The sequence below is a fragment of the Sinohyriopsis cumingii genome, chromosome 15 (assembly GCF_028554795.1).
Source record: "Sinohyriopsis cumingii isolate HCF-2022 chromosome 15, ASM2855479v2, whole genome shotgun sequence".
Classification (NCBI taxonomy): domain Eukaryota; kingdom Metazoa; phylum Mollusca; class Bivalvia; order Unionida; family Unionidae; genus Sinohyriopsis; species Sinohyriopsis cumingii.
Window position 1 is genome coordinate 29,913,378 of NC_142975.1, and position 15,060 is coordinate 29,928,437.

General features: G+C 36.1%; 1 protein-coding gene across 1 annotated transcript in view; it reads left to right on the forward strand.

Moving 5' to 3' along the window:
- Positions 1-439: 439 nt before the first annotated feature.
- The window catches only part of LOC149781478 (uncharacterized), a 430,415-nt gene continuing 415,794 nt past the window's right edge, over positions 440-15,060 (forward strand). The window contains exons 1-2 of the mRNA XM_089934971.1: positions 440-501; positions 12,381-12,407. Coding sequence (XP_089791097.1) covers positions 456-501; positions 12,381-12,407 — 73 coding nt within the window. The 5' untranslated portion in view covers positions 440-455. The remainder of the gene's footprint in view (positions 502-12,380; positions 12,408-15,060) is intronic.

Consider the following 15,060-nt stretch of genomic DNA (forward strand, 5'->3'; position numbering starts at 1 on the left):
GGCTGAACGTAACTTTTATAAAAGATGACCCTATACTGAAGAGGAATGTATGTTTTGATTTTCCTCAGTAGCCAAAGAAAAGAATTAACCTTTTTGAAACATGTTTAATGTGAATAGACCAAGTAAGATTGTTATCTACGAATACACCAAGAATTATAGGCCTATCCTGAGAGGTCATATTAAGGCTCACATTGTCAAATAGAACCTGGAGTACATGGTAAATTCGTTCGTCATTAGTCAGTTGATAATTTAGTGTCATCTTGAGAACTTATTATCCATAGAATGCAAGTCTGTAAACGCTGTAAAGTTTATTTATTAAATTTCCAGTATGTTTAGGCTGGTTCCAAGTACAAAATTTAGACCGCACCGCTAAAGTTTGCACGCGCTAGCATCTTATTCTTCGCGGAGAGAAGAGCACGCGACAAAATTAATACTTTATTGAAATAGTGCGCTCGATGGAAATGAAGTTTGCTTTAATATCAGTGATTTTTTTCCTTACTGGTAAGTATTATAGTTCGCAAGTACTTCGACACGCATATTAATTGTCACATGACCGCGCTTTGTACAGTTATTCTAGCCCACTGCTGGATATATCGGTTTGTACTTGACGCACTCAAGAAATTACTTTCACCTCTCCGAAGTATACTCTAGTAATGTCAAACCATTTTTTTTTTTTTTACAATTATTAATAAAATTGACACTTATTATGCACCAATGGAAATGGCTTGTTGAGATAAACGCAGTGATGCAGTTCATTTTTATAGCTCAAGCATATGAAGAGTTATTAGAAAAGGAACATGCCCTTACATTTTTTGTATTAATGTTTCTTTACATACAGATACAGTAGAGTAACTCACCTACTTTAAATAATGATTTCTATGCAATTTCTGTCAATGAGTTAGTGTGTATACACCAGCTCGTTAGTTTTTGTTTCATGTTGTGTTAAACCAGGATGAGCATCTTGGAATGTATGAAATGGAGAAACGAGAAACAAGAAATCATTACATGTAAATAATGAATAAGTAAAGTCCTCTTAGTTTAAATAATAGTAATTTGAAGATAAAATGTTGTTTTGAATACTATCACAGCATGTTATTATCTAAACGCAGTTTTGAAAACGTGCTAATTATCAACTGAAACTTAATTGGTCAACTGGTAATGAATCATTTGCAGTCAAAGACCATCTATGAAAAGACTGGCATACACCATGTGACATTAATTACATAGGTGTCAACCCTTTGAGATGAAAACCTGTATGCAAGACCAATACAAACTTTACAAAGACCCCAAAACCTTATATTAAAAAACGTATTCATACATTATATAAGATCAACAGTTTTAAAACAACAAATGCTATGCACAAATTATTATGACACATATTTACATAAGATCAACAGTTTTAAAACAACAAATGCTATGAACAAATTATGACACATATTTACATAATTTGTTACATTTCTGAAACTTTATTTCATTCTTTGTACTTTTAACACTATCATCTTCCTGTTTTGGCTAAGCAAAGAAGCTTTTGATGGATGTTCCCTTCATTTCAAAATTTCTTTAATGCAGTTTTGTCCTGAAGTGTTCCTCCAGGTCATATATGCTTGACACCACCACTTTAATGTCTTTACTGCATATTTTACAAAAAGCATGTGAAGATCCTAACTTGGATACATCTACAATGCCAGGGAAGACTTTAATCCAGTCAGTCTGAAACTTGTCACGACCTTGGTCAGTGTCTTCAGGCTTGCATTTCTTTGAGTTAGGCTAGGCTGAGCCATTTGATGGATGGAATATTTCAACTAGATGAGAGAAATAAAAAAAAGAATTAAAAAATTTAGATCTGACATGTGATAGAGGAAGATCTCCCGATTACAAATATGTTAAGAATTTATATTTATCCCCATTAACCCCAAGATATTATGCCAGGAGCTATCCAAAAATTGAAATCTAGAAATAAATTCTTTTTACAAAGTAGCAGTCTGGAAGTTTATACCTTGTAAGCTGTTGATCATTTCTATTAAAATTGCGTATCTGGTGTTTGAAAAGTTATGAATTTGCTATATGGTGTGCTGATTTTCGTTACAGACTTGATATAAATTGGCAGTGTTACATATTTTCGGATCACTCATTATCTGTACTACACCCGTCATTATGGCAATGCATCTTCCTGTTTGCATTACCTATTTGACAAACTTAACTTAAAACTATAACAGCATGATAAAATGCTGGTGCTAAAATCAGTAGAGTATTTATTTTTAATTAGTACATGTATATTGTTAAATTTTTTAATAAATTGACTTATCTCCACACAGAAAAGTCAGACAAATTACGGTTACACCAACATGATTGCCACACTATGTAAAGTATGAAAATTGATGCAAACTTTATGCATTTGATAGTAATAAATATAAATACTAAAATAATAATGTATAAAATAAGAAAACATACATACTACACAGGCAGTTAGTCAGTATTAGAAATCCGAGCGAGCATCTAATCTCTGTGCGATAAACGACAAGATCTTCACACACTGGAGTTGAACCATGAATGAAACTCATTTCATTATCAAAGGAAAAGCGCGGTTTTGAGTATGATTTGATTGGTTGTTTCGGGCCACCATTGTCTCACTGAATTCTTGTGCTAATGAAAATTATGCCAAGAGTCCCGGATGCACACAAAATGAAAAAACAAAACAAAAATGTTTAAATTTAAAATTTTGTATGAAAAAAATGTACAAAACAGGTGTATGGCCGTACACTGACGAAAAAGGAAAAAACTACAAATTACGGGTAAACCATACAAGCTGACACCTATGTGATTATTTTTTCCATGTTTTGATTATCATTGCTTGGATATCAATATTCAAACTGTGCAATTTTTGCAGTCCCTTAGTTGAAATGATATGTCACTCAGTATAAGGTTGCTTTCATGGCTGTTGTGCACAGTCATATAGAGAGGGACCAGTTTGTGTGTGTATATATATATATATACACACACACACACACACCACCAATTCAGCCAATTCTGCATGTCGGGTAATTCTGTGTAACGATACTTCATTTCTGTAAACATTGGATCACATGATATTTTTGGTCAAAAATCAAGAAAAAATGATCATCCTTTAATCAGGGAAAGTGATATTTATAAAGTGAACAAAAATATCTAACATTTCTACTCAAAATGCATATGAAAATGTGATTTCTAAATGTCAGAATGACCTTCTTGAACTTGTAACCTAGAAAAATCTATTTAATATTTATCTTTTCGAATCATACATATAAGTACATTATTTAAAATGTGGAAATGTTTACCTTAGAACAATGCTGCATCTTAATCCAAGTTTCTAATTTTGCAAGAAGTTGTCCCATATGTAGTTTATCGTCTGCCTTACGATAGACTGATTTGCCCCTTGATAGGCATTCTCAAGAAATTCCCTGGCGTTTAGTCTGTTTCTAAATTCTTCAGTTATTTTTTCCCCATAAACAAGACGTAAACACAATGCATCATTGTTGTTTCTCTTCTACATAATAGCATATTTGTATAAAATGTTGAACTTTTACTAATTTTCTTTACAAGATCAACTTAGTTTGATTAATATCTCTTGCAATGTAGTAGCATTGTTACGTTAAATTTTATAAAACCAGCTATAAATCTGACCTAATTACTAGACTGAAATGCTGACAGAAAGAGTCCAAAGTAATGTATTTCATTTCCATAGCCAGATGCATAAACATTATATCTTTTCAAAGATATGCGCAGAACAGGCAGACATGTCGAGTCACGAAATTACAGGGATGGTATCCTGTGTGACCCAAATTATTATTATTTTGAACAGATTATTCTGGTGACAGCTGCCTCTTTTCAAATCGTAAGCATTGCAGTATTTTGTTCCAGCTAATATGTTGAATTCGGTATGCATTTTGCATCAGTGTCGGTGACAAAAACGATACCTGTGCAGAAAAGCCCAAAAGCAGTGTATGTGTACAGTGTTTCCCTTTATGCACAGTTGTGCATCAGAGATGCATGATCAAAAAAATTGATGCACACTTTTTATTGCAATGCATATTTTTGACGCAGAGGATGTACATGCTGCGATATGTTCTATCTCCAATGCACTGGATGAATGATGGCATCGTGTCCAAGTTTGTAGGCATTGTTATGACTGAGTAGCTTCCCCTAATCTCGCAAGCTAATACCAGTCTGTTTCTAGTGTATGCTATATTATGATGGAGTAGCTTCCCCATATCTTGCAATTATGCAATTTCCTTGAAGCTCAGCAGCACATCTTGCAAGCAAAGGAACATTGATACTTTTCTAAGTAGAAAAAGACCTCCAGAGGAAACCATGCATATAAAGAATCATCAGCCAAGAAGGTGAAGGATGACAAACATATACAAGTAACTGTGGTGCATAGCTTCAATGATAAATGGAAGAAAGAGTTACCCTGGATGGAATACATCTCGTCTGCTGGAATGACTTGCTTGACTTGAGTTCGGGCGAGTGCAAAGACTTCCAAAGTGATGAATCCTTTTGTGATTGGGTCAAAGAAGTATCAAAATTCCACCCTTTTCATCATGAAGAGTCTGGGGAACATATTATTGCAAAAGGAATTATTTTGCAACAATGAAATCTGGAAGTTTGCAGAGAAAAATGCAAAGAGTAAGTAGCTTCTAGCCTCATAGTGCAGATGAGAACGGTGGTGCATATGTGCTGAGAAAATATTCCAGACTGACAGTTTCCTGGTTTAATTGAACTTGAGGTAAAATATATATCTCTCTCTCTCTGATTGCATGTTTCTGTGTATGTGTTTCATGTCTAATTACTTGAGATCCAATTAAATTATAAAATGAAATGGTCATTTATCTAGAGTTTTAAATTTTTGTGATTCCAGTAATTTACAGCTGAACTTTCATGCAGATTTAAAATTAGCGGTGGGGCAGAAACTTCCTCTACCATTTTAAAGGCCTTATACAGTCATAGCTGTACCTTCCTTAATTGTTTCATAATTTTTGAGTGTCGTCTCTTATACAACTTTGCACAATAGTGGAATCGGGACAAAGCCAAAGGTATCCTGACAATACAGGGCATGGACTATTGCAAGAAATATTGCAAAATAGAGCCAAGCAGCATTTAGCTGTTATGGCCAAAGATGTCTCCATCACACTTTCAACAAAACACAGTGATTCCCAAGGGGGGACAACTATGCAAAATGATAGCCCTGTAGTGGCATCAAAATCAAGTAGAAATCCTGCATCTGCAGATAAGGGGACTATGCCATTAATGACAGTGAGTTCATCACATGACAGTGAAATGACGAGAGAGTTGGTGACAGAAAACGTGACATCTGCACAACAATGGCGGCACCCAGATGACAGTCTTATTGAATGACAAGCGACCCACAATCAAGTGATATAGGACCATCAGCTTGAATTATTAACAAATTTGTCAGCTACTGTAACAACTTTAAAGTCATAAGTTGACAGTCTTAGCAAAAATCCCATGGCTGATATGTCAGGATTTGATGAACCAGCATGGAAATGTGTACGGGCAGAAACAATTCAGCATAACAAGGGAAGTGATCTTTCTAACACTGGTAAGGAAAGTGAGGAAGATGTTGATGACTTCAATCATGGCCTTCAAAACTTAGTAACATGACCACCAAATTACCCCCCTCCCCCCCCCCCCGAGAAACTGAAGGAAATGACATCCTGAAAGAACTCTGACTTTTATGAAGTGCATGAACATTGTGGACCACCCATTCAGGAGAGCTTGGCCAAAGTTGTGAATGCAGGATTCAGGGCCCAAATAGCATAGGATAAATTTAAATATTTGAGCGAAAAATATTTAAGACCACACAATTGCCAAAATTTAAGTATGCCTGAAGTAAATCCTGAAATTTGGGCAAAAATGAACAAAGCTACAAAACAAATGGATGCCAAGTGCCAAAATTTTCAATGAACTGTTGCTAAAGCTAGTGTTCCTCTACGCAGACTTCAGGATGAATTACTTCATAATAAGTTAGATGGTACACCCACAAATGTAAATAAACTGCTTGCAGATGTTGGTGATGTGGATGTTTTCTTTTGCATTTTGTGACATGTCTCATAAGAGGAAAGAACTGATCAAGCCGGATCTCGATTACAGTTATCAATCTGTCTGTGCAACCCAAAATAAGGTAACTGACCTCCTGTTTGGAGATGATCTGTCTACAAAAGTTAAAAATATTGCAGATGCTCAGCAGATGGGGAACAAAGTGTCTGGAAAGTTTTCAGCTTCAGACACTGGAAGAGACTCAAATGATAAAGTGCTCAAGCAGAAGCCAAGTCTTTTTTTTATTCAAGATGTGGCCAGGTCCCAGCCCTATCAATTAACAATAACCATACCAACGGGGACCACAGAACCTCAAAAAGAGGAGACCTTACAACCCCTGTCAAGATTTGTGAACAGGCAGTGTTGCATCTTCCACAAAAACTGTAAGTAGCAGTTTTCCCATTCATGAGAGCACAGTTCCTTTCCCAGCCTTATATAATACGCCAGAAAATTTTGTTGCTGGTAAAGTTAGTCGTGGTGTGCTAAAAAATGGCAGACGATTACCTCTGATGCATGGGTTTTATCTAATATGTAAGGTTATAGACTCAAACTCGATAGCAGCCCAGTCCAAACTTGTATTACAAAACAGAGAAAATTTTCTGATAAAGAATCCACTGTAATAACAACTGAAATTGATAAACTGCTGGAAAAGGGAGTGTTGGAGAGAATAAACTTTGCCTGTGTAAAGTACTTGCCTAACATTTTCACTGTAGAAAAGCGTGATGGGAGCATCTGGGTGATTCTTAACCTGCATGCTTTCAATGCACAAGTGGTACATCACCATTTTAAAGTGGAGACATTAAAAACAGCACTGACCATGGTTTGCAAAGATTCTATGGACCTGAAAGATGCATATTACTCTCTTCCAGTTGACATTGCTTTTTGCAAATATTTATGCTTTCACTGGAAAGGACAATTTTATCAGTACACCTGTTTACCAAATGAACTGGCATCTGCAGCACGAGCATACACCAAAACGTAATGAAGCCTGTTTTTCTTCCTTGCATACGATAGGTTATCTCTATCTTGTCTATTTGGATGATATTCTGCTTCAAGGTTCAACATACTTAGAGTGTAAAAGCAATGTGTACCATACTGTTGCGTTATTGGACAATTTAGGATTTACAATACACCATACTAAACAAGTTTTGCAACCTACACAAACTATCAGCTTTGTGGGATTTCTCGTTAATTCAGTAAATATGATGGTTAGATTGACTAAGGGAAAGGCACAGGCATTGGTTGAGTTTTGTTAAAAAGTGTTGAAGCGGAAACATTTGACTCTTCATGAATTAGTACAATTAATAGGCATAATGGTTGCTAGTGAGCCAGGCTTCGAATATTCCCCTCTCTACTACAAACCTTTGGAAAGGGAGAAAGACAGATTACTGAAAATGCGTAAGGGCAATTATGATGCATCAAGTTCTCTTTCCAGCAATGCTAAAGATACAATTAAATGGTGGATCCAAGATGTTAAAATCAGTTTTAAGCCTATTTGCAGAGGTAAGCCAGGCATTATTATCAAAAGTGACAGTTCTCATATAGGATGGGGAGGGGTAAATGAGACAGATGTTGTTAAAACTGGTAGTTGCTGGAGTAGTACTGAGAAAATGAGCCACATCAATGTTCTAGAATTTTAGGCCTGCTTCCTGACATTATAGTCTCTTTGCGGATACAAATATAACTTACAAATTAGGATCTTCATGGATAATACTATAGCTGTTGTCTACATTAACAAAATGGGATGTAGAAAGAGATTACTAGATCAAATGGCCCTCGATATTTGGTTTTTGTGTATAGAAAGACAGATTTGGTTGAGTACTTGCCATCTTCCTGGGAAGAATAATGTAGAAGTAGATCACCTATCTAGGAGTTTCAATGATGATGCAGAGTGGATGTTTAACAAGGCAGTCTTAAAAAAAAATTCATGCAATATTTGGACAGTTTGATTTTGATATGTTTGCCTCTAGATTGAATCATCAAATTCACAAATACGTGTGATATAGACCAGACCCACATGCATGGGCCATTGATGCTTTCTCTATGATGTGGTCAGACCTAATTTTATATATGTTCCCACCTTTCAGCTTGGTGAGACGTGTTCTTCAGAAGATAGACGACTGTGCAGAAGTGGTTCTTGTAGCACCATTGTGGACAAAACAGCCCTGGTTTCCCTGCCTTTTGTGACAAATTCTTCAGCAATAATACATTCTTCCACAGATTAGCTTCCTGTTAACCTTGCTTCAGGATCCACTTAAGGAACATCAACTGCAGAAAACCCAGCTAGCTGTGTTTCGCTTATCAGGAAAGCCTTGTTCCGTAAAGGCATATCAGGACAAGCTGCCAGTGTCATACTCAAATCATGGAGAGAATCTACAAGGAAACAATATTGGGCACATCTCCAGAAATGGTAGCACTTTTCAGTTGGAAAACATTGATTGCCTTGATCCACCTGTAAATTTGGTCCTGGCTTTGCTGACAGAGCTGTTTGACTTTGGTTTAGGTTACAGCTCCATCAACAGTGCCAGATCTGCTATATCTAGTTTTGTTAAATTGAGTAGTAATGTTGACCTAGGTAATAATGTGCTCATAAAAAGATTTTTGAGAGGAGTTTTTCTACGTAGGCCATGTTTGCCAAGATATGGAATAACCTGGGATGTGAGAACTGTGCTTCAGCATCTGGAAAAATTGTTTCCCTTGGGGAACATTTCTTTGAAACAAGTGACTCAGAAACTGTTGATCCTTTTAGCCTTACTTAGTGGCCAGAGATGCCAACCTTTGTATGTCATAAATATTGATGATATTACTATTTGTTCTGATAGAGTTGTTGTCAGAATTAGGGACCTTTTGAAGCAAAGTAAACCTAGTCAACATCTATCACAAATGACTTTTTCTGCGTATCATGATAAAAGACTATATATAGATGAAACCTTACAAGAATACATCTGTAGAACTTCTTCCCTTTGAGGAAATGAGAAAAAAATTATTGATTACCACACAATCTCCTTTTAGAACTTTTGCTAAAAGCACCATATCTAGATGGATCAAGACTGTTAGGAAGGAGGCAGGGATTGATACATCCATTTTTGGGGTTCACAGCACTAGAGATGCATCAAGCACTGCTGCAGCCAAAATGAAACTGTCTTTGCATGTTATTATTAAGACTGTAGGATGGAGTAATGATTGCACTTTCCACAAGTTCTATCATAAACCTGTATCGGAGAGCTTAGATTTCAGTAGTGCTGTGCTTGGGAGGTCGCAGCTATAAAATAATTTGATTTCAGTCTCGAATGCTTATATATTGTTCTTTAGTTTTATCTAGTATCACAAATATGCATTTTACTTTATTTTTTCTTCATTGTTGTGCTTGGATGCATAAACTCCAAAATCTCTTAGGCCACAAGGCACTTACAGGGGAAATAAAATTTCACAATTAAACAAAACTTACCAGTGTCACAGTTTGATTGGGATTTTATGAACCTGTAAGTGCCTGAGGAATCACATGCCCATCCATATGCAAATTAATTATCTTCATGCATATCCCACCCTATTGCTGTACTCTGAGGCATTCCACAAGTATCAAAAACTTTGTTAAAAAATGTCTCAATGAACTTGATACCAAGAAAGCTACAGGACTTGATCTGATTGTTCCATGACTCATTAAATCTTCTGCCTCTGCTATTGTACATAGCATAACATTCATAATCAATTTAAGTATTGCAACCTCATCTGTCCCCAAAATATGGAAAACTGCAAAAGCAACTCCTATTCACAAATCTGGTTCTAAGGATGACATTGATAACTATCGACCAATCTCAAATGTGTTGAAAAACATGTCCATGTCATATTTAACCAAATGCTGTTACACCCTCATCAATCAGGCAGAAACATTCCTGTGAGACTGTCTTGATCTACTAACTGATAAATGTCTTCAAGCACTTGACCAAGGTAGAATAATAGGATCTGTATTTGTAGATTTCAGGAAAGCTTTTGACATGGTTGATCATGAAATCCATTTGAAAAAACTGAAAATCTACCAATGTGATGAAAAAACTATTAGATGGTTTACTTCTTAAGTGAGAGAACACAACATGTTTACATAAATAATGTTCTTTCTGAACCTGGAACAGTTAGATATGGAGTACCACAAGGCTCAATTCTAGGTCCATTACTATTTATTTTATTTATTAACCCTTTACCTCATAGAGCATAGTGATAAAGTGCAGTGCGCTATAAATAGAACACCTGTTACCTAGTCGACATTTCCGATACTCGAAATTTACAAGGTTTTCATGTGCGTCTACATCACTAAGTCATCTGAATTTGATAATTTATAAAAACTAATTGCTGCCTACATCAATATCAGAGCCTTTACCTAAGTTATTAAATCTTTCATGGTTGTGATTCTAATCGTGAAAACTTTGTACGTACTGAATGAAATCCGCGACCGCCATTTTGGAGAGTGGAGATTACAACCCAGTTACTTTAAATGGCAGATATTGACCAGTGCATAAATAGCAACCATGTGATCTGACGTAATTGTCATTCGCAGAAATGAATGTAGTATCTAATAGGGGGTTTTCCCCAAAGGTGGCGCTATGAAAACCAGCTCAAACTGGCTGATGTTTACAACAGGCATCAAAAGATGCTTCCATGCGAATGGAGCAGAGGTGTCCAAAGATGCTTGCATGAGGTAATGGATTAATGACCTACCACTTTTACTAAGAGACTCAATATCATCTACAGATCTCTATGCAGATGACAACATTGTCAGACATCCAAAACACAAAGCATGAACTCAAAAATTTCTTTACAGAATGCCCTAAACAAACTGGAAAACTGGTGCACATGCAAGGAAATGGGGGTAAATACAGGTAAAACTAAAATATTAATTATCTCAACATGGTCAAAAAGGACAAATCTTTATGAACTATGTCTGACATGGAAGGATACAAATTTGCAAATGGTTTGTCATGATAGATTACTTTGGTATTCTGGTAGATAATAACCTATCATGGACTGAACATATCAAACATATCAGTAAAAAAAGTCAATTCAAGTTTATGGCTACTCATTAGGAAAAGAAATGTACTCCCTGAAAGGCACAGAAAACTATTTTATAATAGGTACATACTACCATATGTAGACTACTGTAATACAGTTAGGGGTAATTCAAATGATAAAAACACAGCAAAGCTGGCACATCTTCAAAGAAAAGAGCATTAGGGCTAATGTCAACCCAGAAAGAAAGCAAGGATAATTTAGCTGGCAAGTTAAAAATATTACCTAGTAAAGACCGAATCTGTTTGAGAAAAGCCAAATTAATGTACAGGATATCCAATAATAGTGCTCCTAGATATTTACAATCACAACTCCAGTATAGGCTACCTGGTAATACTCCCCAACTGTGATCTATGTCTACCAAACAACATAAAATTCCTAAACCAAATAAGGAGTTATCTATAAAAAAGTTTCCGATACTCTGGAACTCTGCTCTGGAATTCCAGTTGAGATTCAAATGCCTACTCCTATTTCCTTCTTCCAAACCCAATATAATTCCATTGGCTTCAGAGATAGAGCTAAAATAAATAAATTCCTTTGTATGAGGTCCTTAAGGTAGATTAGTTGTTAGCTCATTGTGTTACCCTCTTTAAATAAGGTCATTATTATTATTATTATCTAAGGTGATCATGCTCTAAAGACTGACTCATCATGTGACCAATTCCATTTCATGTGATCTCTCAGGCACTTACAGGATCATAAAATCCCAATCAAACTGTGACATTGGTAAGTCTTGTTTAATTGTGAAAATAAATGATCCAGAGTCTGTGGTTCATAATACCTTAGGATCATAACAAATATAACAGGAATTTATAAAGAAAAACGATGTCATAAATGTGTGAAAATTGTTTACTGTTGAACTGACCTGAGGAGCTGCACTGAGTATGAGCATTTTATACTTTTCTCATTCATTTTTAATTTTTTCTTGAAATCATGCACTGAATTGTTTTGTGTAACTATTGGACCCTGTCACAAGAAGAAATATTTTGCAATATAATGCAGAACTCCCAGTTTTAGAATTTTATTTATGAAAATATATTTTTCAAGGTTTCTGATTCATACAAAATTTGGAACACTTTGGTCCCATTCCTAATTGATTATAATAGTAAAAATTTATATTTTTGCTGGATGGGATGAAACTCGTAATTCCATATTCTTTCAGATGCTGTTTATTCATTCTTGCAATACCATTGTTCTTGAAATGATGGTTGTTTTCTTTTTTCTAGATGTTCCTGGATTGGACTGCTATGGAGGTGAGTGATTGGATTTCATTTGACATTTTATCAAAGCACTTTGAGCAAAATGGTTTGTTTTGAAGTTCCAAGGACTACCCTGGTAATGTAATTCCCATGTTCGTAGTTTTGATGTGTAGAATCTTGTTTAGTAGCAGTAATAGAATACGAGCCACTGTTGTATAGGTTAGTCATCGGAGGGCTAGAATAGAAAGGAAAAAAAAACAGGATTCCAGTCTGATCCTTTGGTCATAGACAACACACGTCTTTTTCCATGGACATTATATGAATGCACATGTTGCAGAGATTGTGTATCAAATTTCACCTTTTTTGTCATTTTCAAATGTCATTTAGGCCAGTCTTCTACCGTTTTGTGTTTTGTGTTCTTCTCTCTGGTCCTTTCATTATTTGAGTGCTTTTTGTGTTTTGGTAATTTTGAATGGGTTTTTGCACCTTGTATGGCAAGAGGTGCATATGTTTAGTGTTAACCCTTTCGTATTAATAGTTCTAGTTTGGTTCTCAGTTATATTGATTTTGAATTTTGTTTTGTGTGTAGAGATTAATTTCTCACAGAGTGTGTACAAGTGTGTGCAGAAGAATGCTCTGGGAGATATGTACACCAAAAGCATGTATGTCATATGTGTGTAACTGTTATCTATGGACAAATTAAGTGTCAGACGTGGCAGAAAGCTGCCCAACCTACAGGGGGAGAAGGACAGGCCCTGCTTCCTCCTCATAATCACAAGGCAACCTGCTCTATTCTGTGTAGGGGTCCTGATTCCTGCCTGGTTTAGGGAAGTCTGTGCCCTGTGGGGGGCAGAAACAAGGTGGATGTCCATGGTTTGGAGATAGCCAAAAGGCCAAGAATCTCCAATGCCGGGTTAAATGCCATCACTGCAGGGAAGATCATTCTCTGCAGGGATAAGCAGTGCCCTCTCTAAATTGGTGTAGAGCTGATAACTGATAAAAGTGAGTTGTGCCTTTCCTACCACAGGGAATAGCAGTGCTCTCAGTCTGATAAATCAGAGGTATGTTTGTTCAATGTGAATACATCTTCTGACATAGTGGAGAAGTGTCAGTTAGACAAGGTACACTTGTGCATCCACCATGCCTGCGCATAAACAGTCATTGTTTTGAAGGACTCCATGTTAATGGTTCTATTAAGATTGTGACCAAAGAGCTTAAACCACATATGGTTCTCTATTCAGCTATATTTCATCTAGTCTTACATTCATTTGTCACATCTTCTGTTCTTGTGCTGGTAACCACTGCCCTTTTTTAGTAATTAGTTCTAGAAAGTTCTTGGGTAATAATAATAATAATAACATGGACTCTGTACAGCACTTAATTTTTATAAGGTCTAAGTGCTTTACAATATTAGATACAACAAAAAAACATACACAATGACAAGATTACAAAAAGAAACACCATGAAATTACAAAACAAATACATGTTGACAATAATAAGGAAGTAAGCATTAAGTCTGTAGTCAAAATGGGTGAGTTTTAAGGGCACTTTTGAACGAGTGTCCTTGTTTCTAAGATCAGTGGGCAATTCATTCCATGTAGCTGTGCACTGGTATGCCAAAGAACATCTGTATGGCTTTGTTTTGACAGTGGGAACAATGGGAATACAAGCGTCGGAAGAGGAGTGCAAGTTACTTCATTGGCTGTACACATGGGATGAGGTCATACAGTTATATTGGACTAGAGCCAACCAACAAATTGTAGCATATCAAACAAAATTTGTGTTTGATTATGCATTGAACAGGTAACCAGTGGACATTACAGAGTGGAGTGGAGGGGGGAAATGTCTTTTTTATATTGTAAGGATAATCCAAGCAGTTGTGTTTTGGACTTGAAGTTTGTGTATTAGATTTAGATACTAAGACAAACCATGTAGAAGTGCATTACAGGAGTCCAGTCTTGAAAGTGCTAAAGAGCACACAAGTGTATTAGTGGCATCACTGGAATGAAAATGTAAATGCATCTGATGCTTGTCAGCAGCAGATATGCAGCTTTGCATGTGTTAATTCTTGTTGGTGTAATGAGAGAGTACTATTGAGAGTGGCACCTAGGTTTCATACCAACTGTTGGAATGGATTTTCTGATACTTGTTGTTTGAGATCAAGGATGTGAATGAGAAAGTCCTTGCATAGTGATCAGCATGGTTATAGTTACCATCATTCATCTGCAGCTCATTACGTGTCATCCATGACTTGAGATCAGATATGAACCTTTCTATGACTTGCATGATAGCCTCAAATTCAGTTGGGGAGCTAGATTTGTATACACCTCTCCCTCCATAACTCATGCACAGTGGGGTCCACATATATAGATAGCACTGTAAGTGAGGGTGCAAGTTACAGAGGGAATTCCAAAAATTGACAAAAATCTGCTTTTACATTGAGAAATCTGCGGGGGTGGGTAGGGAACTGGGCTGTTAAATGACTGAATCCTAATTTTACAATCAATTCGATAATTATTGTTGATAATGTGCTTTTTGTAATAAAGTTCTTCATTATCCTATGTAAATAACATTTATTTTCAAAATGTCCAACACGTGAAAGACGGTTGCAACTGGTTTCAACAACCTTCACGTGTATGCAAAAATATATGTACATTAAGTCGCTGCTTTTTGTTTTGTCGATTATCATGGTTTCCGAAATGGTATT